Genomic DNA, 21,008 nt, shown 5'->3' with positions numbered 1-21,008 from the left:
GGAAGTTCAGTTTCACTTCCTACAGCCCCCCCAGCCGATACCGTGCTGCAGTTCCACAGAGGACCTAATTAACCTTTAATGTCCACAGACTTTCTGCTGTGGCTTGTGCCGCATCCGCATCCATAACATGCAAATCATTTGTGCCAGTTTAAAACATGGGCTGCCATCAGTTCTGTCTGGATCGCACACGTTTGAAGGATAAAAAGTAGCACAATATTGAAAACATGGCAGATAATGTGCAGGAGCTGCCAATGTCCCATGCATGAATGTGAACTGGAACAATAATATCCCACTCATCCCCATCCCAACACCGAGATTAGTAGCCAAGGATTCTATATCAGCATTATTGCGTCATTATTTAAGAGATACATTTGTTCATGTGTTTTTGTGCCAGTATCTCCTCTTGTGGCTGGAGTTTTTAAGACTACTCATTTGTCTGTGGTAGCGAAGCAGTGAAGCCCTGAGCGGTGAAAGTACTCTGATCTAAAACGGGAAATGCAGGCTGCATTGTTATGCTTTGCTGTAGGACGGCTGAGTGCATTTAAAGCTTTTCCAGTTATCGCGGGTATCACACTCTGTGTGTGTGTGCGTGCGTGCCTTTGTGTGTGTGTGTGTATATGCGTGTGTGTTCATGTTTGTGTTTGGTTTCAGGCTGTCCGTTGTGAAAGGCCACTTCCCCAAGCTTGCCGACTGTGCCCACTTCCATTACGACAATGTCGACTTCGCTTCCATTGAGGTAAGCTTATTTACATTGTAAGCTTACTTGAAGCCTAGGTGATATGAAAAGTGTTGATCAGTACAGGTGAGTGACAAAGTACCCCACAACAAAACTCTCTCCGATGGGCTGTTTGAAACGACTAAAAATAGTTGTATGCTTTTAGCCAAGACTATATCACCTTTTCTCTGTTGAGACTACATCAACTACCAGCTTGTCTGCCAAAGCTGCCACTCATCCCAGGTGGTTTACCAGCTGGGTACAGCCCTGTCTGACCCGTCCACTCACACTCACCCGGCTGCTAATCCAGCTGGCCAGCTAGTTTGCATTAGAGATGCTAATGCCATTAGCAGCCATGTCCCACTGGCAGCAGAAACAGAAGGGCTGCCCTGTGACCTCACTCATGCTGTCTCTGGCTGGAAGCTAATGGGCCCTTTGGGGCGCTTAGCGCACAAAGAGAAACCAGAGAGGCTGGAGGCTGAGCGAGCAAGAGCGAGAGGCTGGAGGCTGAGCGAGCAAGAGCGAGAGGCTGGAGGCTGAGCGAGCAAGAGCGAGAGGCTGGAGGCTGAGCGAGCAAGAGCGAGAGGCTGGAGGCTGAGCGAGCAAGAGCGAGAGGCTGGGTTCTGTGTGTGTGTGGGTTTCATTTGAGGTTTGTCTCTCTGGTTTTTAATGTTTGTAAATGAGAAGAAATACCTTTGTATGAGTCTTTTTGTGTGTGTTTCATTTGAGGATTTTTAGTCCTTTGAGGATGTTTGTCCTTGTTATAAGAACATGCATATATGTGTATTTCCATATGAATGGTTCAGAGTGTGTGTGTGTGTGTGTGTGTCAGTGTTTGTTTGGAACAGCCCCAGAGCTCTGGTGGATCTCTGGACACATAGAAGCTTGGAGAGTAGAGCAGGAAGGACTGCAGGGCTGAAGCTACTGCTCTCTTTGTGCCTGACCTTCACTTACACACACACACACACACACACACACCACCACCACCACATACCACACACACAAATACACACTTATTCTCAAACATACACTAGGGCGCGATTTCGGTATTGACCAAAATTATCATGATTTTGCGACAATCGAGCAACAAACACACACACACACACACACACACACACACACACACACAAACTATCTATTTATTCATTCGCAGCACAGTAAACTTTTATATCTCCTTTCATATCCAACCATACTCCCTCAACTTACATTGGGATAATAGACACAAACATAAAGACACACGCACACAGATCCACTCATTTGTCACACCACGTAAAGAAATGGTGCTCCATACACATGTATTCATAACAATGCTCTGACACGCTCAGAAAACAGCACCTGCACACCCAGTCATTAAGACACAATTAGCATCATTGTGGCCATTTAGGATGGCTTAATTCATATCCCACAATTACACAAGCAACTGTAATTTGTTGATCTGTGTGTGCAGATCTGAAGCCTTGGTGTGTGTTTGTGTGCGCGTCTGTACGCGCCTATGTGGGTGTGTGTGTCCTAAGAACACCATATTTGGCTGTGCGTGTGTGTCCGTCTGTGTTTGCTGCCTTAAGAAATGCAAAGTCCTGCACCGTCCTTTTATCCTTGTTCCCAGAGCGTTCATGCCACAATGGCATGCAAGCCCACATGTGCGTGCACAGACCCACACTCTCAAACTTTGTCTAATGAGGTGTGTTCTTAAGACACACACACACACACACACACACACACACACAGGCGCAGTTTGTACACCGCAAGCTTAAAAAGATAGTTGACCTAGAATTTCACAACCCATGTCCCAAATGATTTGTCTGTCTGCGGCCCCTCAACGTCAGTAAACCTCCCACATACGTAGCCCCCTGTGCGTAGCATGTTAGCACTATTTCACAGCAGTGCTAATCACTCCTTAGACATGATCCCACTGTTTTAAGAGGGGAGTGTCCGTCCGTCTGTCTGCCCTGTCATGCAGTGACGGAACACGGCAGAAAAGCCGCTTGGCCAAGGAATTTGGTATCATTGAGTAAGTTCAAGAGCATAATTTTTGGCCTCACACTCGTCATGGATTTATCGGAACAAAGGGAAATTCTTGAGCCCTTGGAGTTGTCCTCTGTTGGGCCCTCAGCTGTGTCTAGGCTCTTACTGTGTGCAGAACCCTTTTCTGTGCCAAGAGACTACTTGACAACGGAACATTACAACTGTTTTGTGGAAGGCGGAGGAAAGTGAACCTCCTTTGTTTCTAGTCCTACACGCTGTTTAAGGGACTTAGGGCTGGTGGACGGTGTTCCCATGTGTGTGTTGTGTGTTTTAGGGGACTTCACAGAGGAAGTCAGTGCAGGTGTGCAGGGATGTGAGATGTGTGACCACTGTTTAGTTATTGACTCAAGGTGACCAGTAACTTCAAAATCAGGAAGTTGAGGTTATGAGCTTATTGTGTGATGCAGTGAAATGTAATCTATGTGTGTGTGTGTGTGTGTGTGTGTGCATGCCATCAGTTGAAGAGTTTATTGAGTGTGAAGTTATTGCCCACCTGTTTCTCCTCATAACTAATTGTTTATTTGTGTGTGTGTATGTGTGTACCTGCTTTCAAACGTCTGCTGGCACAGTTGCAGTTTGCGAATGAGCAGAACGATGCCAGCTGGACGACGGGCGCAACCAAAGACCTGGTCTTCCTTGTGCAGGTGTCTTGCCAGGTGAGTGGGCACAGACTAGCCACAGGAGTGCCGTTGGGCACAGACCCAGGCCAGCCTACTCCTGTCCCTATCGTCACATGTCACAGCAACAAGCACATGAGGGAGCATGCACCATCAAGCACATGAGGGAGCATGCACCATCAAGCTTCTTGATCAAGCAACTATACTGTCACTGCACTCTTCTTTGTGGGTCTTTTGTTAGTGTGTGTTTGTGTTTGTGTGTGTGTGTGTGTGTGTGTGTGCGTGTGTGTGCGTGCTGCTCTAGTCCATTGACATTTTCCTCATCGCTGCACTTTGGTTTTGGGATCTTTTCACCTGTGGAGTTACATATTTTCCATTTCCGCCCCATAGCTCTCTCTCTCTCTCTCTCTCTCTCTCTCTCTCTCTCTCTCTCTCTCTCTCTTTCTCTCTTTCTCTCTTTCTCTCTCTCTCTCTCTCTCCTCTCTCTCCCTCTCTCTCTCTCTCTCTCTCCCTCTCTCTCTCTGTGTTTCTTTACCTGTTTTCTCCCTCCTCTCCTCTCTCTTTCTAGCGCCACTTGGTCCCCCTCTGCCTCTCCCCGCCTCTCACAGATTCCCTTTTTCTATTTTTTCCACTTCCCCCTCCATCTCTTCCATGTGCCCAAACTCACTTGTTCACCCTCTCTTGCGCAGACGCACAGTCACTCACAGTCCACCTCTCTCTCGCTCTCTCCTTTGACTTCATTAATTCTTCGTTTATCGTGTACCCACTCCGTCTCTCTCCCCGCATGTAGGGCAAGACGTGGATGGTCCGGCGGTCATACGAGGAGTTCTGCACGCTGGACGCCCACCTGCACCAGTGCATCTACGACCGCCGCTACTCCCAGCTGCTGGCCCTGCCGCCGCTTGCCGAGCTCGGAGACAAGGTGGAGGTAAGCGCGCCCTCCTTTCCAGCTCCTTCTGTCGTCCGGGAGTTAACGAGCTGCCGCAAGGGGGAGGCTTTTTCAGACGTCGCCCGGGTTTAAGCTAGCGCGGGACGCTCGCAAACGTTTTTAGCTGCACGGTATTGAGGTCAGCACGCAGCCATCGAGGGCAGTGAACGGACCCTTGGGTATGCCGAGCTAGAGCTGTGCCTGCTTAACATACAGGACAACCGTCCATGATTAGTTTGGAATCCTAGTCTGAAGTGCTGTTGCAGCTAAATGTGAAAGTTGCCTCTTTTGTGATGTTATGTCATTATTTTATTCTGTATGTTACTATATCATCTAAATCATCAGGACAAATCCAAATGACTGTGATTCTGGTCAGTGCTGTTTTTGCTTTTCTCTAGCCTCATCTTATGCACTTTCTGTCTCTCTCTCTCTCTCTCTCTCTCTCTCTCTCCAATCAGATCTTCACCCCACTGTTGTCAGAGTACCTGAGTCGTCTCTCTATGATTGTGGACAACAAGCTGAACTGTGGGCCTGTGCTCACCTGGATGGAGGTGAGGACCATGGGGGCTGTGCCATGACTCAGGGGCCGCTTCATAGCCACAACTGTAATGGATGTGTTGACAATGATTGTGAAAACAACCATGTTTACCCTTCAGCAGGGGAGTTTTGAACATTCTAGCTGAGGATTCTGTTCTGCAACAATGTAAGATTCTGAAATTCCATGTTCAATTCAATGAACCCAGAGCCCTAGAGAGAGATCTAACTATAAAGCCCATAGACTGTATATACAGTTTATGATAAAGCCCAATTCATACCAAAGATTTGCGATGTCGTGCAACATTTAATTCACACCGCTGTAACTCCTTTCTGCAACGGTTTCGTCTCGTCACGTATCTTTGGTGTGAATTGGGCTTAAGGCTCTGAATGAACCCAAACATTCTTTAGAACGATCAATTTCCAACATTCCCGTCACACCGGTGTGATGTACCGGCTTAGGGGTTAAACCATGCCTATATTGTAGTGTACAATATGCCAGAGTTTCCAATTGTAGTGTCATGGCATCTTTCATTTGGGTGGCACCATAACGGTTTGAGAAGTGTTGCAAAATGTTCAGAATCTATACAAAAAATGAGTTGCTATAAGGGCTGTCAGAGGCAGTTGGCATCACAAGCAAATATAAATAAACAGTTAATAAACTGTACATGGTGCCTAAGTGTCTAGAATTGATTTTGAAGTTTTTTCAACCTGTTGCTCATCTAGTGTAGGGAGTGAAGGCGTAGCTTGATGTGGATGGGATGAAATGGGGGCAAATGCTGATGTGTGGCTACCTTATCCCCCTCAGATTGACAACCACGGCAACAGATTTATGCTGAAAGAAGAGGCCTCACTGAATGTCCCTGCCATCGCTGCCGCACACGTCATCAAGCGCTATACCGCCCAGGCCAGCGACGAGATCTCCATTGAGGTACGGCCAATCAGAATCTAGATCAGATGCAGGTCGGCAACCAGGAATTGCTACCAATTAAAAAATGGTCTTGAAGATAGATGGGTGATACAAAGGGCGTGATGGGTGATTAGAACTCTGGGTTGAATGTCTGAATCCATGACGCTAACTGGTGAGTGGGGGGATTCTTTTCAACAGCTGTTTTAGCCGTGGTTCTATTTCTTTTCTGTATTTCAGAAACTTGCAGCTCTGTCTTATCCAACAGTCTTTACACCTCCTCTTCTCCCCTGGACGTCACTCTCCCCTTCATCTTCTCCTTCCTCTTCCTCATCATCCTCCTCCTCCTCCTCCTCCTCCTCCCTCATCATCCTCCTCTTCCTCCTCCTCCTCCTCCTCCCTCATCATCTTCCTCCTCCTCCTCCTTCCTCATCATCCTCCTCCTCCTCCCCTCATCATCCTCCTCTTCCTCCTCCTCCCTCATCATCCTCCTCTTCCTCCTCCTCCTCCTTCCTCATCCTCTTCCTCCTCATCCTCCTCCTCCTCTTCCTCCTCCTCAGGCCTGTCTATTCCTGTCCCCCCCACCCGTAGTCATGCTCCACATCCACTTTTTCCTTTCTGGGCCAGAGAACGGGGTGACCCATCACTTCAGCACATTTAGGTCCCTTCGCTCCTCATCAACCTTCGTCTTCATCCCTCTCTCAATTGCTCCATCTTTCTCTTTCACTCTTCCTCTCCCTCTCCTGTTCTTCATCCCACTCTCAACTGCTCCATCTATCTTTCTCTTACACTATCTCTCTCTCATTCTCATTTGGTGAGAAATGAGAACATTTTTCTTTTCTTTTTTTCCGTCTCAGTCCTTCTCTTCTTTTTGGGTCAAAGAAGTCTCAGACACACAAAAGTTTTAAGCCACAGTTCCTGCATATGAGTGTTTTAATATATGCTGTTGTATTTGTATTGTCTGGAGGCTCTTGCTTGTTTTGGTTGCAGCAGGAGTGTTTTGTCTGCAGAGGGTGTTGATGTGTTAATGTTTTTTGCTCCTGCGCAGCCTGCTCGATGGTGTTTACCGCTCATGTTGCTGCTCGTTTGCAGAGGCTGGAGCTTTTCTTTAAACATCACGCACGTGCCCTCAGTGTCCATGGATGGACTCGGCTCAGAGCAGCCTGCTTTGTGTTCTCATCAGCTGCATTTGCACAGGCAAATGCTCACCATGCACAAGTAGTTTCGGTAGATCTCGTCATGCCAGTATTTGTCCTGGCAGGAAGGGGGCATTGACAGGCCGTCAGAGTATGACAAAAGCATTTTCCATGCACAGACAGCCAGCTTGTTGCTGTTGTTGTTGTTGTTGTCGTCCTCATTGTGTCTTTAGTTGTGCATAATCTTTGTATGTGGATGGATGTGTTTGTGTGTGTATGCTGGCATATGTCTGTACATGTTGGGGTGTGTGTGTGTGTGTGTGTGTGTGTGTGTGTGTGTTGGTGTGCTTGCAGGTGGGAGACATCTTATCTGTGATAGACATGCCACCCAAGGAGGACACCAGCTGGTGGAGAGGCAAACATGGCTTTCAGGTGCCCATCCTGCTCACAGCACACCCTCAGCATCTCACCCAGGCTGTGCCACTGTTGTGTGCAGTCCAGCACCTCTGCATTCCCACTTCATATCTGCTCAAAGCTTTTTCAGTCTTGCCTTCTCCATCCTTGTTCTCGTTTGCTTGCCTTAGTCTTTGTTCTTGTTTTTGTCTGTGTCTTCCCTTCCTTCCTTCCTTCCTTCCTTCTGTATATCTGTCTATCTATATATCTATCTGTCTATCTAATGTTTCCCCACTGTTTTTCTCCTCTGATTCCCTCTCTCAGGCCTGTTTTCTTTCTTTCTTTCTTTTTTTTTTCTTTCTTTCTTTCTTTCTTTCTTTCTTTCTTTCTTTCTTTCTTTGTCTCTTTCTTTCTTTCTTTCTTTCTTTCTTTTTTTTTTTCTCTCTCTCTCTCTCTCTCTCTCTCTCTACACTAGCAGAGGTATCATAGCATTTGAAGCCTGCATAGCACCCACTGCCTGGACTGATTTCATCATGTTTGTCTCTCTCTCTCTGTGTGTGTGTGTGTGTGTGTGTGTGTGTGTGTGTGCGCGCCCATGGCCTGCAGGTTGGCTTCTTTCCCAGTGAGTGTGTGGAGCTGATCAGTGAGAAGCTGCACCAGACTGTTAGCGCTCCTGCCTCAAAACTAGGTATGGCTGCCTCCCCGGGCACACTCTCCATAGTAAGGCTGAACAGGGTGTAAATAAAATATGGGACTCTTTTCTGGGGCAAATGGCCGCTTTTCTTCTTGTTTCTGTATGAGGTTCAACTTTGAGTGTTTCAGGGGCCTTGATGTCAGAACTTTTTGCACAACAAATCCACGATATTCGTGAGCTAGTAATGGCCAGCACCATGACACTTCAGTATTCAGAAATCTGTTTTTTTTTTTTTTTTTTTTTTATGATGTAGTTTGTCACAATCTTTGCAATTGTTCCTGGGTTTGCACTAAAATAGAACTGTTTCATGTAAGGCATTGGAGTGATTCATTCATTATGTGTTTCTGTCTGTTTGTCTGTCTGTCTGTTGTTGTAGAGGTAGACGGAGTCCCTACCAAGGCGGGGGCCGTCAGTGCTGCGGGACCCCCCTCTCCTACATCAGGTGAGAGCTACTAAATAAACCACTGACTGCTACATGGTCACTTTGTGCAGAAGTGCCGCAACAATAAATCAACTCAGTCGTTTTGTAGCCATTTTAGAACTTCTGCTTTGCTTTTTTGCCGGATATATTGGAGCTTTTTTTTTTCCTCTGGCGGCCCCCTCAATCACGTGCAGAGTGTTCACCCAGCCGAGCCGTAGGAACCAGCTCGTAATGGCAACTTTAGGAATCCAGCATATCAATATGCTGCCTTCTTGGAATCGCTTACTCCTTTCTCTCTGTTTCCTTTTTTTCTCTTTTCTCTCTCTCTCTTTCTCTGTTGCTCCTCTTCCCTCTTAGTTCGTCAGCCTTGGTTCCTAAGATTTTCTGGTAATGGCTTCAAATGGAATTATTCAACCCCCCCCCCCCCCCCCCCTTGTGTTCCTCTGTTTGCTAATACAAGGCCCCGCTAACAGTTTCCTCCTGCTAATTTCATTTACTTCCTTTCAGCAAATGCAGTATCAGTAACTCCGATCACAAGCACAGACACATGTGACAATGACACCAATTCAAACACCATTCAGACATCAAACGTGAAACGATCGGTCACCACCAGTTATATTATACCTGTCTATGATTACTTGCATGTGCAGTGCCTTTGCCAAAGTGTTCAGCCCTCTGCCCTCACCTTTTCTCACTCGCAGTCTATCACTTATAATCCAGGAAATGGTAATGATTTCAGGGGAATTGAATACTTTTCGCAAGGCACTGTAAATGCAGCCCGTTGCCTCCTGAGTTAAGGTGATCAATCTGTGTCTATTTCCACTGTTTGTGTCGCGGCCCTCTTTAATTCTAATATCTCTAACCCAGGCCCATGGTCCACTGCTTACTCTGTTGATGGCATTGATTAGCACCTGACCATAAAAAAGAAAGAAAACACAGATGTCCATTCATACGTTGACTGACACACGCAAGGCTTCCATGAACCCATTTAACATTTGATGTCCACTGGTCGTTGTGTGGATTTAATGCGGGCAGAGTGCTTTGCTCCAGAGACTGGAGGCACTATTTGTTCCTGTGTGGCTGACCACTTTCCCTTGTTTTGTGAAGGGAGCTTTTTCTTTTTTTTAATGCTCACCGCTCAGACTTGGACACATACGCACTCACTCAAATATTAGATGTACTAGCTACACACACACACACACACACACACACACACACACACACACACACACACACACACACACCTCATTGTGAGTGCTTTGAAAGACCCTGTGGGAACTTCTTTCTTTGAGTCTGTTTGTCATGTTTGTCATCATTTGCACCCATTGAATTGAGCTGAATGGCTCTCTGTCGCCCCCCTCTGGCAGTGTCCAAGAAGCACGGCAAGCTGATGGGTTTTCTGAGGACCTTCATGAAGTCGCGGCCCACCAAACAGAAGCTGAAGCAGCGTGGCATTCTCAAGGAGCGCGTGTTCGGCTGCGACCTCGGAGAGCACCTGCTCAACTCTGGACTAGATGGTATGAGGATGTGATCAGTGATGACCAGTGGTTTAAATGATGGATGGTGTGTTTTCAGACGAAAAGGAGAAGACGTTGCCATTAGAACAGTTCTAAAAGTAGTAGGTAAAACTATTCCAAATGACCACAGATAAGGTAGAGCAATTGTATTGAAATTATTACTGGATAAATTTCAGTTGGAATAATAAAAAGTCAAAATGATGGTTTAGGTAGATTTGGTGAAATTATTCTTGGAACTTGGAACTATGAACAATCATGAACTTAGCTATAGTGCAGTGCTGTATTATTACAGTAATTTCCTGTGTATTAACCGCGTTGTGTATAAACCGAAGCACTGTTTTATGCAAGTGAAAAAAAATGAAACCATACAATTACCATATTAACTGCCACCGTGTATTAACCTCATAGCTGAAGAAATTTTGCAAAATCAATGTATAAACCTCGGCTAATAGTTGGGAAACTACGGAATAGTAAAAGTGGTGTGTGTGTGCGTGTGCGCGCACCTCTCTTGTGTAGTTCCACAGGTGCTGAGAACCTGCTCCGAGTTCATAGAGAAGCATGGCATTGTGGATGGCATCTACAGACACTCTGGAGTCTCCTCCAACATCCAGAAGCTCAGGTGTGCTCCGTCTTCACCTGGCCTCTAATTACCTGTGTGTACGCTGCAAAGCACATCTAGACTGTTGTTGGAAGAAGACATTCCTGATCCACATTAAGACACTGTCATTGCCTGATATCGGGCTGTAGTCAAGCATTATCAGAGCCGTGCATGCGTAACATGCTGCTATCATATATTTGTATTTTTCAAATAAATAACAAAAAAGTGTTGACTTATCGTGAAATACCACCGGGTATGGACACAGTCTCCCTGCATCTACATTTTTATGAAAAGCTTCTTCCTCCCTCAGGCATGAGTTTGACAGCGAGAACGTGCCGGACCTGACGAAAGAAGTCTACATGCAGGACATCCACTGCGTGGGCTCCCTGTGTAAGCTGTACTTCAGGGAGCTGCCCAACCCACTGCTCACCTACCAACTCTACGACAAGTTCGCAGTGAGTGTCCGTCTGTGTCGCCTCGCCTATGCCGGCTAGCCAGGCCCTCTCTGACCTCTCCGCCTGACTCACAGACAGGCTCAAAGACAGGAGTCTACAGACCTTTTTTACAGCAGCCATTTTTGACATGAATTATATGGCAGGTCCAGGTGTTACTAGTAACATGTGGTTGTTTTTGCTACACTTCAATTGAACAGAGACTTTATTAACGTATTCAGTTACACCTGTGCTTGCCCTACTGTTTCATGTCCAAATGACATGAGGATGAGCATAGCCTGTCCCTAACTTGGTACACTATTAAGGCCAACGGCCACTGGCGGCGGCATTTATATGATACGATATGATACTGCTTTATTGTCAGTTTACACAGAAAAACATAACAGAACATTGCAGATTCATATACGCACCTGTATGTGAGACACTGTAAAAGGCTTTTTACATCTGTTAAGTTCACCACTCACACATCCATATTCATTCATTCATTCATCTTTCTATGTGTACAGGACTGCATGGGAGAGATGACCGACGACGAACGCATGGTGAAGGTTCATGACGTCATTCAGCAGCTGCCCCCTCCTCACTACAGGTAACACACACACACACACACACACACAGAGGGTAGTATACCAACCTCAGACCAGAGTTAGCATCTCTGATAGATTAATGTTTTTGTAAATAGTCTCCTTTGTAATTGCATTCTCATATAATGTGTGTGAATAATTGAATGGTGTGAACAGGGTTGTGCAGTGTAGATAGATTGGTGATGGCAGGTTGGACAGATGGTAGCTAAGGGTGTACAGGGTTTTATAGTCCTACATTAGACAGACAGACAGACATGATGCCTGGCATTATAGCTGGTGGCTAAGGGTCAGATGTATGTCCTAGGACGCTGGAGTTTCTCATCAAACACCTGGCCCGGCTGGCCACCTTCAGTGAAGAGACCAACATGCACGTCAAGAACCTGGCCATAGTGTGGGCCCCCAACCTGCTGAGGCAAGTCTGCGTGCGTGTGTGTGTGTGTGTGTGTGTGTGTGTGTGTGTGTGTGTGTGTGTGTGTGTGTGTGTGTGTGTGTGTGTGTGTGTGTGTGTGTGTGTGTGTGTGTGTGTGTGTGTGTGTGCGCAGGTGTGTGCACGTTTGAGTGTGTGTTTGTTCCTGTGCAAGTGTATCGTGGCGTCTGTGTGTGCACACACCTGCATGTCTGCTTGTTTGCTCGCTCTTCAGTAGCAACTCTTCTGGTTTCGTGCATAATATGCAGGATTGTTTTAACTGCATGCGAGTATTCGTGCTTGCTTGTGTGTGTGTGTGTGTGTGTGTGTGTGTGTGTGTGTGTGTGTTTTTGTCTTCTACCTATGATTACCTTGTTCTATCTCTGTCCACCTTATAATCCCTGTGCAACACTTCTCACTGGGTGTGGGCTATGTCCTGTAGACACTGTCTGTGCACACATTTGTCTTGGCCCAAACACTTCTCATTGGGTGTGGGCTATGTCCTGTATACACAAACGTCTGCAAATGTCAATGATTTCAACCGAACTGTTTACATGACACTAAATAAACTGATTGATGTTTAATCTTTGTTTACATGGAAATCATGTTATATCCTCTTATTTGTATTGCTGACATGGAAACTCCCTTGTTTACATCACTCTGCATTGTGACCACACAGTGAACACTTGTGCAGAAAGAGGAAATGTGCTCCAACAATAATGGAGTACCCGTTTACATGGGTGCATCTTTCAATCGATCCGATTATCAGAACATAGTACACCACCTCTCTCTATCCGTTTGGAAATTTAGTCGGATCGGGCAGAATTTGATCGGTGGAGGTGTTTACATGAGGTGTTTTTATTCCAATTGAGCCTTTACTCTTTTTGTAATCAGATTAAAAGTGTCCATGTAAACGGGGATTATCTGGCTCTGTTCCTGCACAGGAGTCCTGTCCATGGAGATCGTATGATGACTGTTGGTGTGCAGGTCCATGGAGATCGTATGATGACTGTTTGTGTTGGTGTGCAGGTCCATGGAGATCGAAGCGGTGGGTTTGAGTGGTGCTGATCCGTTTAAGGAGGTCCGCATCCAGTCGGTGGTGGTGGAGTTCCTCCTGTCTCACGTGGACGTGCTGTTCAGCGACACCTTCACCTCGGTGGGGCGCTTCAGCGCAGGTACGTCACCCCACAAAAGAGTGTGTGCGGCAGTGGGGGGTGGGGTTGGGCTGTTTGCAATGTCCTGCTGTTGGTCAACAAATGCGCCCCCCTCTCTGTTCAGTTCAGTTGGGTTCACATCGTTCTTGCATTTGTGCTCTTGCATCTCATTCAGTGTGTCTGTCGTACCGCCATGTCAGTTTTTCATTCAGTGTGTCTGTCGTACCGGCATGTCAGTTTTTTATTCAGTCTGTCTGTCGTATCGCCATGTCAGTTTTTTTTATTCAGTGTGTCTGTCGTACCGCCATGTCAGTTTTTCATTCAGTGTGTCTGTCGTATCGCCATGTCAGTTGTCACTTTTGCTCATTATCCTCACCCCAGCTTTCCTTAACGGATCTGTCCTGTGTCTGTTGTTGTTGGTGTTGTTGCTGCTCAGTGAGGAGTCTTGAGGCTGAGTGTGCGAGGGACGGGCTATGTTTCTTTTGTTGTGTGCTTATCAGCTGGTCGTGCGTGGGATCGCTGGCCCATCTCTGGTCTCTATGGTGATGAAGAGCTCATGTTCTCGTCTGTGAGTGTGGTGTTTTCTGCGCTTGAGGCATTGCGGATCCTGGTCTGTGTTCTCTGCCCTGCAGGATTTGTTGCTCTGCCCTTGTTGCTTGTGCTGCACTGAATAGGAAGCTTGAGCTGAAGCCATGTAATTAATATATGCACACACATATAGCTTAAATGCTAATCAATCTCTGCTTCTCAGCGGAATTGTTATAAATATTTAATTTTTTTTAATACATAATTCTTTATTGTCTTTATTGTTCATGACTATATTAGTAGATGCCTGGCCCTATTTTCAAACAGCTTTGATTTTGTTCTTGATAGTGTATTTGGTCAGAAACAAATAGAACCACTGTACTAGCTGCATTTGATGTATTCAAAGTCTTTTGATGCTGCTTGTTGACAGACTTACTTGATTGTAATTTTTTGCATTAGCTCTGGTAACAGTCTGGTCATCTCCACTTCTGAAAAATCTCCTTTCATCTCTTGATGTTTTTTTCCCCACATTATTAGTTATTCTCCATCTGATCATTAGGAAATTCAATCAACTTGTGTCGCTTTTTCCTACATATTGGCAATGTTATTTGTGTAATATCCAGTGCACCAGTAAGGTTGAGTGGTCAGTGGTGTATCTCAGTGCTCTTGCCTCAACTGAGCAAAGTGTGTGTTTCCGTAGCAACGGGCAGGGCAGGGCGCAAGCCAGTGCCACAGCCCCGGAGGGCGCGTCTGGTGAGTCTGCAGGAGGCGCGGCGTGAGGCCCCACGCGGCCCCGGGCCTCCCACCATTCAGGAGTCCGACCCCGACCCCCGACGCTCCTCCGTCTACTGACGGGGGTCCTCCTCCTGCACTGCTAGTTCCCATGGAGATGTCATTTCATTTGTCATTCTGGTCTTGGTTGCTTCTTTTGCCATGTTTTTTACACTGTTCCTCTTGTTGATCACTGTGCTCAATCACAGATGACCAGTGGATGTTTGGTCTACAGTGGTCATCCAGTCTCATTCACGCTCATTCACGGGGGCTTGCTGTTTGGCTGAAATTGTCAACTGACAGAAATAATCTGTGCAATACGCACACAGCTTTCTTTCAAATGAATCAGAGGTTATGAATTCTGCCTATGTTTAAACTTCAGGTTGTCTTAAGAACTGGATTTGTGTTTTTTTTTTTTAAATATATTTTGGTAACACTTTACTTGACAGTATCGACATAAGAGTAACATGACAGTCATGAATGTGTCATAAACAAGTTATAAGCATTTATGACATAACACTTCTGTTATTAAGTGACATTCGGTTTTTGTCATGGGTTAGGGTTAGGATTAGAGTTAGAATTAGAGTTAGGGTTAGAGGCTAGGATTAGGGTTAGGGTTCATGTATCATGACGGTATGTTAATGACCGTGTCATGTCACTCTTATGTCGATACTGTCAAGTAAAGCGTTACCCATATTTTATTGAAAAGCTGGCATTTTAAGTGTAAGGAACTCCTTCATGTGATATGGCAATTTAATGAGCCAGCAAAATGTGAAATTTCTATTAAAAGTTGAAACACACACGTTCAAAGCTCTGTGTAGATGTGTATGCATGTGTGTGTGACTGTTGTGTGTTCTGCTGTGTTTTGACTATTTGCTGTCTTTTAAGTGGATGAGATCGACCAATCAGGTAAAGACATCAGACATCTTATTTACCACTGTAGCTATGGTGTTGCCTCCGCTTATTAATCAAAACTAAAGCACTTTATCCTGAGCATTTCTGCAAAAAAGTGCTTCTTGTGTGCCTTTATCACTGAGGTTGATCAAGAGTGTGTAGAGCTCTACAAACGGTCAATCCATCGCTGCCCCCAGCCCAAAAGTGCTTCCTCCTTTGCTTTGTAGTACCAAGATGCTGTGACACGATCCTGGTACCGGCTTCCTGCGATCAGAACCGTGTGCTCTGCTCCCATTTCCCGATCATTTTGGTCCACTGTGCAAAGTGCTGGACCAGGCTTTTAATTCAGAAGTTGTCACAATGTGAAAGAGCCTTGAAGTAGGCGTGCGCTTGGCCTGAAGGACACCAAACAGGTCCACGTCTGTGCACAGTGTGTCGATTGAGTCGGAGCGTTGCTGTTCCATTGCTCTGAATTCTCTCGCAGCTCCTCTCCGCGCTTACCCTCCCTCAGGAGCCGTAGTGGCCTTGTCATCCCTGGCTGCAGGACACTGTGTTGTCATTCCCCTGATTATTCCCCAGCCCTGTGTGTGTTCCGTCTGTGCTGCCTCCACCACCATACTGTCTGTCCCGCAGTCTGCAGCCTTCCCTCGTTCTATTGTTAAATACACTAATATTGTTATTCTCTCTTTTATTCCCTTCTTCCTACTTCTCCAATCATTTCACTCCTTTCTACCCTCCCTCCCTCCCTCTACTCCTTTCTACCCGCTATATCGGCTCGTTCTACCTGTCATCCATCCTCTACACCCTCACTCTCTCTGTCTGTCTCTCGGTGCCTCTTTCTGTCTGTCCCCACCACCTCCACTCCCTCATCCTCTGCAGGACGGCAGTCTCTGACCAGGCCGAAGTCGTTTGTGTCCACGCGGTTGCTGTCTCTGGAGGAGGCCCAGGCTCGCACACAGGCACCGCTGCTCCTGCAGGGGGCGCCGCTGCCCTTCCAGGGCCAGTTCCACACTGTTCTCGACCTCCCAGAGGAAAGGTGAGTGCGCCGGGCCCTGAAACCCACTCAGACCTGCTCGTCTCGTTTTGGACGTCTTGCCCATGGGCTGTAGGTCATAGAGTTGAGTACAGTAATCATAGAGTCGATCGTATCACCTTTTATTGTCATTGTACAATGTAGCACATAAGGTGTAGACAACACAACAAGCAGTCAACACATACAAACTACACTGCACATGTAAGGCTACACACCCTTATTATTATGAGAATCCACATTTGTTTCTTCTCCCTGCTGCATCATGGCCTGGGAGCACTAAAGCCAGAATAAGTATAAGTATAGTATATTTGATCCCGTGAGGGAAATTTGGTCTCATTTATCCCAATCCGTGAATTAGTGAAACACACTCAGCACACAGTGAACACACAAATGAATACTGTGCTGAAAGGTGAGGGCGTGTAGTTGAGAAGTGAAGTGCTCTTGTGGTGAATGAAACACAGCTAAAGAAACCCTCTGCCCCTTCCTAAGCCCGGGCTTGTTTGTTTATAGTTGGGTTTCCATGCTTTGGGTGAGACCTGGTTAGGGAGCCCCACCTGCACCTGGCGTCAGTCGCCACCCCGACACACCTGATTAAACTCTTAATCTGATGCATGTAGTGTACAGATGAAAGACAAATGCGGTGTTCCTGGCTTCAAATTAGCCAAATGGCATCTTCTGATTTTTTTGTGTGCATGTTGTTACTTGTTAAGTATTTGAAAAAAAAAAAGATTTGGAAAAAGATTTTTTTTTTTTTTTTAAACGTATTTAACAGAATTTTGGCTGTGCATTGGTTGTATAATAGGAGCCACACAATCACTATAAATCACAATAAACAAAAAGGTTATTTCTCCCCCGGCCCTGCTCCCACGCCCACTCCACCCCACCCCACCCCCAGGAGGAAGAGGAGGATGAAGGTGCGCAAGGCGTCTGGAGGAAGCTGGAAGACATTCTTTGCCATTGGGAAACCAGCAGGGTCAGGGCGACGCAAGCCCATGAGGATCAGCTCCCTGTTCCAGCCGGCCACCTCTCACGCAGGTACGAACATGTCCTTCATCTCAGGGTCAGTTTCCACTACAAGCGACAAGTGTCACTCGACAAAATATGACGTAAAAGAGACAAAATGGGTTTTTGAAAACCTACACCTCCATCTTTTAGTAACAATTGTTTTTTGTCGAGCGACACTTGTCGCCTGAACTATAAATTCTCCTTTATTCTTCTCTCACAGCAGCAACATTGGACAATGCTCTTCATAGAAAGACAACGTAGTCAGTTCATTACCAATCATTTCTTCAAAAGATTGTTTCCTCATCCTTTAACACTGATTTACTCTATTTAAATTCAAGTTTTGTCACAGTCAAGTTTAGGACACAGCACTGTTTTAGAAGTTTCAATTCTTCTTTTGTCACAAACAAGCATCTAATTCTTTTCACTGTTTTCACTGCAAGGACAGTTCACAACATACACACATTTCTCAGTGTGTTCTGTATGGTGAGCGTTGACCAGTCACACACTTCACAGTGTGTTCTGTATGGTCAGCGTTGACCAGTCACACACTGTCCAGTCACACACTGTCCAGTCACACACTTCAGTTTGAGCGCTAGTTGGTCAGAGGCTGCACTCTGTAGAGCAAGAGTCATGTTTGGTTTATTACACAAGCTGTGACTGTCTCTGTCTGTCTGTCTGACTGACTGCTGCTCTCTTTCCCAGGGTGCCGTGTGGATAGCGTCACGCTGCGTTCGGCCAAGAGTGAGGAGTCTCTGTCGTCCCAGCACAGTGGAGCAGGAGCAGGTAGGAACAGTGTGATGGCTGTATGATGGCTTGCAGGCTAATACTGTGAAGCAGGTATGATGGCTGGATGATGGCTTGCAGGCTTATGATGGCTGTCCACCAACAGCCTCTGATAGTAGCACAGGACTGACTTGCATTGTGGGCAAGTTAAACCTACTTCTTACCCACCTTAATCTCATAGAAGACCAGTCTTTCAGTCAGTGAGGGGCAGAGGGGTTGAAGTGATGGTGTTGGAGATTTTCCACACTTGGCTGCCCCCTTGTGGTTCTCTTTCCTTTCATCCTCTCTCCTTCTCTGTCCCTCCTCTCTCCCACGATATCTTTCCTTCTTCCCCTGCTGGCCTCTACTGGAAGTTTTGTCAAATGTAGATTTGAAGAATCTTACTTTCTTACAATTATTTGTTTTATTTATGTAATTCTATTTGTTTGTTCTTATTTCTGATTTTATATTGTTTTATTATACCTTTTTTTACCATGATTCAGCCATAGATGCTGATATGGTGTTAAACTGAACTACTAGTGTTTCCCTGCCGCTGCCTGATCACCAACTGACGCTGTGCCCCCCCCCCCATCTCCTTCCTGGTGCAGGTCCAGGCAAGCTGCAGCGTCTGCGTCGCCCCCGCTCCAGCAGCGACGGCCTCTCTCTGGCCGCCTCCGTGGACCCCCAGCTGGTCCCCCAGCGGCCCCCCTCCCGTCTGCCCAGCAGCCGCTCCTACGACAGCCTGCTGCCCGAGGGGAAGCCTGCCGCCCGAGGGGGGAGGAGGATGGCCGGAGGAGGACGGCGGCGAGGGAGGAGGACGAGGAGGAGGGCGTCTACATGATGGCCGACTTCTCCCAGGACCCGGCCGCCTCCTGGATGGCCGAGGACGTCATCGACTTCAGCCCGACCTTCCTGGAGGACGGCGGGCCGGTGGGGTTGGGCGGCGGTGCCGCAGCACCGGTCCCCGGGGGCAGGGAGTCCCCTCCGGCCGCCACACCCCCGCCCTACCGCTGCCTCAGCCACCAGAGCCATGCCCACGCCGGCAGCCAGCGCTCCATCACCGAGGACCCGGACTCGGTGCTCAACCAATCAGAGGCCGGCCCGCGCAGGAGCCTGATCCTGGCCGCCACGGCCCCTCAGACGCAGGTGTACTGCCAGCACCGGCCCTCCGCCACAGGCCCTGCCTCTGGGCCCGCAGAGTCCAGCGGGAGCCCCTCCCACAGCCACACCCCCTCCGCTGCTGCAGGCTCCGCCCCCCCGGCCCAAGCCCCTCAGGAGAGGCGCTCGTTCACGCGGAAGATGGTGCACGCTCTCTCGCCCAAAGTCCCCAAATCGCCCCCATTGGACATTTCCGACCCCATCGCCATCAGCGTGCCAGCTAAGGTGAGGGTCAGGGTAATATTTTACACTTCATTACCTTGTAGTACCATAACATTTATTTCACAAGAAGTATAATTTGTATCAATTTCAGGTTACTAAAGCAACAGTAAAGAGGAGATCCGCTAAATCCGCTAGATCGGCTAAATATCTAATTACATCTAAACAACATCAGTCGCCCAGCTAGCACTGATAATGATGAGCAGTTGGGCGAGTTGACAAATGTCGTACTGTGAAAAGAAAAATTGTCTTACATTTCTGCAGGGTATTCTGGCCTGGAACATAGTCGTTCTTAACATCACTCTATTGTCAAGATTAATTCCATTGAGAGGGCTAAAAGTAGTTGGGACTGCTAAAATTAGTCTACAAAACCATAAAATATAGAACAATATAATGTGGATACCGATTGTTGCATAGTGTTGAATCAAGGAGCATTCATTTCTGAATGTTTAAGGATGGTAACAACTCCGACAGACCTACGCCTCTGCCAGCGTGTATTAACTACAGGTATCTACCCTGCAGGTCCTGGAGATGATTGGCGGCCGGGCTGGCGAGCTGCAGCCCGTGGCTCAGGGAGGCGGGCCCTCCCAGCCCCCCCAGATGATCTCCATGCTGCTGCGGTCATGTGACTTCCAGCTGACGGAGAGCTGCCAGCAGGAGATCAGCAGCAAGCTGGGCCCCGAGGCCAAGACCAAGGGCCCCAGTGAGTGCTGCAGGACAGGAACCCAAAATAGAACACACCCCAGTTTAACAGTAGCCTAGTACCGGCTCACACAGAACACCCAGTTTAACAGTGGCCTAGTACCGGCTCACGCAGAGCCCCAGTTTAACAGTGGCCTAGTACCGGCTCACACAGATCAGATTAAGATCCGTTTTAGAAACGGGTTGAGTGCTTGAGAAATTGCAGCATGGAAACAACAATTTGGCACATAAGATGTGTGTATTTGAGATGAATGCTTGAGTGCATGATATAAGGGCATGAAACATGTTAATTACAATTGACAAGGCTATCAGTTTAGTTGAGGTTTAAAGCATCTAATGATTTTTATTTTTTAAATATGAACTAATCTCAAAAGTAACCTGTCATCTATTCCGTCTTCCCTTAGGCATCATGGGACCCACTGGCGTGCCTTTGCCCGCTCAGCAGCCCCCCCCCCCCCACCCAAAAACCCTGCACGCCTCATGGCTCTCGCTCTGGCCGAGAGCGCCAACAAAGCCCTGCGCCAGGGCGCTTCACCCCCCTACCGCCCCCCGCAGGCCAAAGCGCCCTCCGACACCGCTGACCTGCGCTTCCAAAGGTCACTGTCAGCAGACGCGAGCGAGCTGCACTCCTCCGACCCTAACCAGCTGTACTCCACTGTGAGGCCCCTGTCCGTGTGGATGGCCGAGGCCAACGACACGGCTGCAGCGGAGCCCACTGACAGGCCTGGGCAGGAGCAGGAACCGAGGTCTCCCCCGGGACAGGTGTGTGTGTGTGTGCGTGTGCGTATGTACGAGCGTGCGTGCATCAGAAAGAGGGAAAGGATATGGTGTTCGCTTCCTTTTCCTACATTGTTAAAC

At 47.4% G+C, this 21,008-nt stretch overlaps 1 protein-coding gene across 1 annotated transcript in view; it reads left to right on the top strand.

Moving 5' to 3' along the window:
- The window catches only part of arhgap33 (Rho GTPase activating protein 33), a 32,913-nt gene that overhangs the window by 6,483 nt on the left and 5,422 nt on the right, over positions 1 to 21,008 (top strand). The window contains 22 exon segments of the mRNA XM_048260080.1: positions 652 to 736; positions 3,310 to 3,396; positions 4,148 to 4,285; positions 4,744 to 4,836; positions 5,628 to 5,750; positions 7,217 to 7,294; positions 7,862 to 7,943; positions 8,326 to 8,391; positions 9,738 to 9,887; positions 10,404 to 10,506; positions 10,796 to 10,940; positions 11,444 to 11,526; positions 11,826 to 11,933; positions 12,957 to 13,102; positions 16,151 to 16,307; positions 17,200 to 17,339; positions 18,012 to 18,092; positions 18,680 to 18,830; positions 18,866 to 19,454; positions 19,971 to 20,151; positions 20,555 to 20,599; positions 20,602 to 20,912. Of these exon segments, the coding sequence (XP_048116037.1) occupies positions 652 to 736; positions 3,310 to 3,396; positions 4,148 to 4,285; positions 4,744 to 4,836; positions 5,628 to 5,750; positions 7,217 to 7,294; positions 7,862 to 7,943; positions 8,326 to 8,391; positions 9,738 to 9,887; positions 10,404 to 10,506; positions 10,796 to 10,940; positions 11,444 to 11,526; positions 11,826 to 11,933; positions 12,957 to 13,102; positions 16,151 to 16,307; positions 17,200 to 17,339; positions 18,012 to 18,092; positions 18,680 to 18,830; positions 18,866 to 19,454; positions 19,971 to 20,151; positions 20,555 to 20,599; positions 20,602 to 20,912 (3,142 nt within the window).

This window comes from Alosa alosa, chromosome 13, assembly GCF_017589495.1.
Source record: "Alosa alosa isolate M-15738 ecotype Scorff River chromosome 13, AALO_Geno_1.1, whole genome shotgun sequence".
NCBI lineage: Eukaryota > Metazoa > Chordata > Actinopteri > Clupeiformes > Clupeidae > Alosa > Alosa alosa.
Note: the sequence above shows the minus strand (reverse complement) of the source record. Positions and strands in the feature narration are given on the sequence as shown.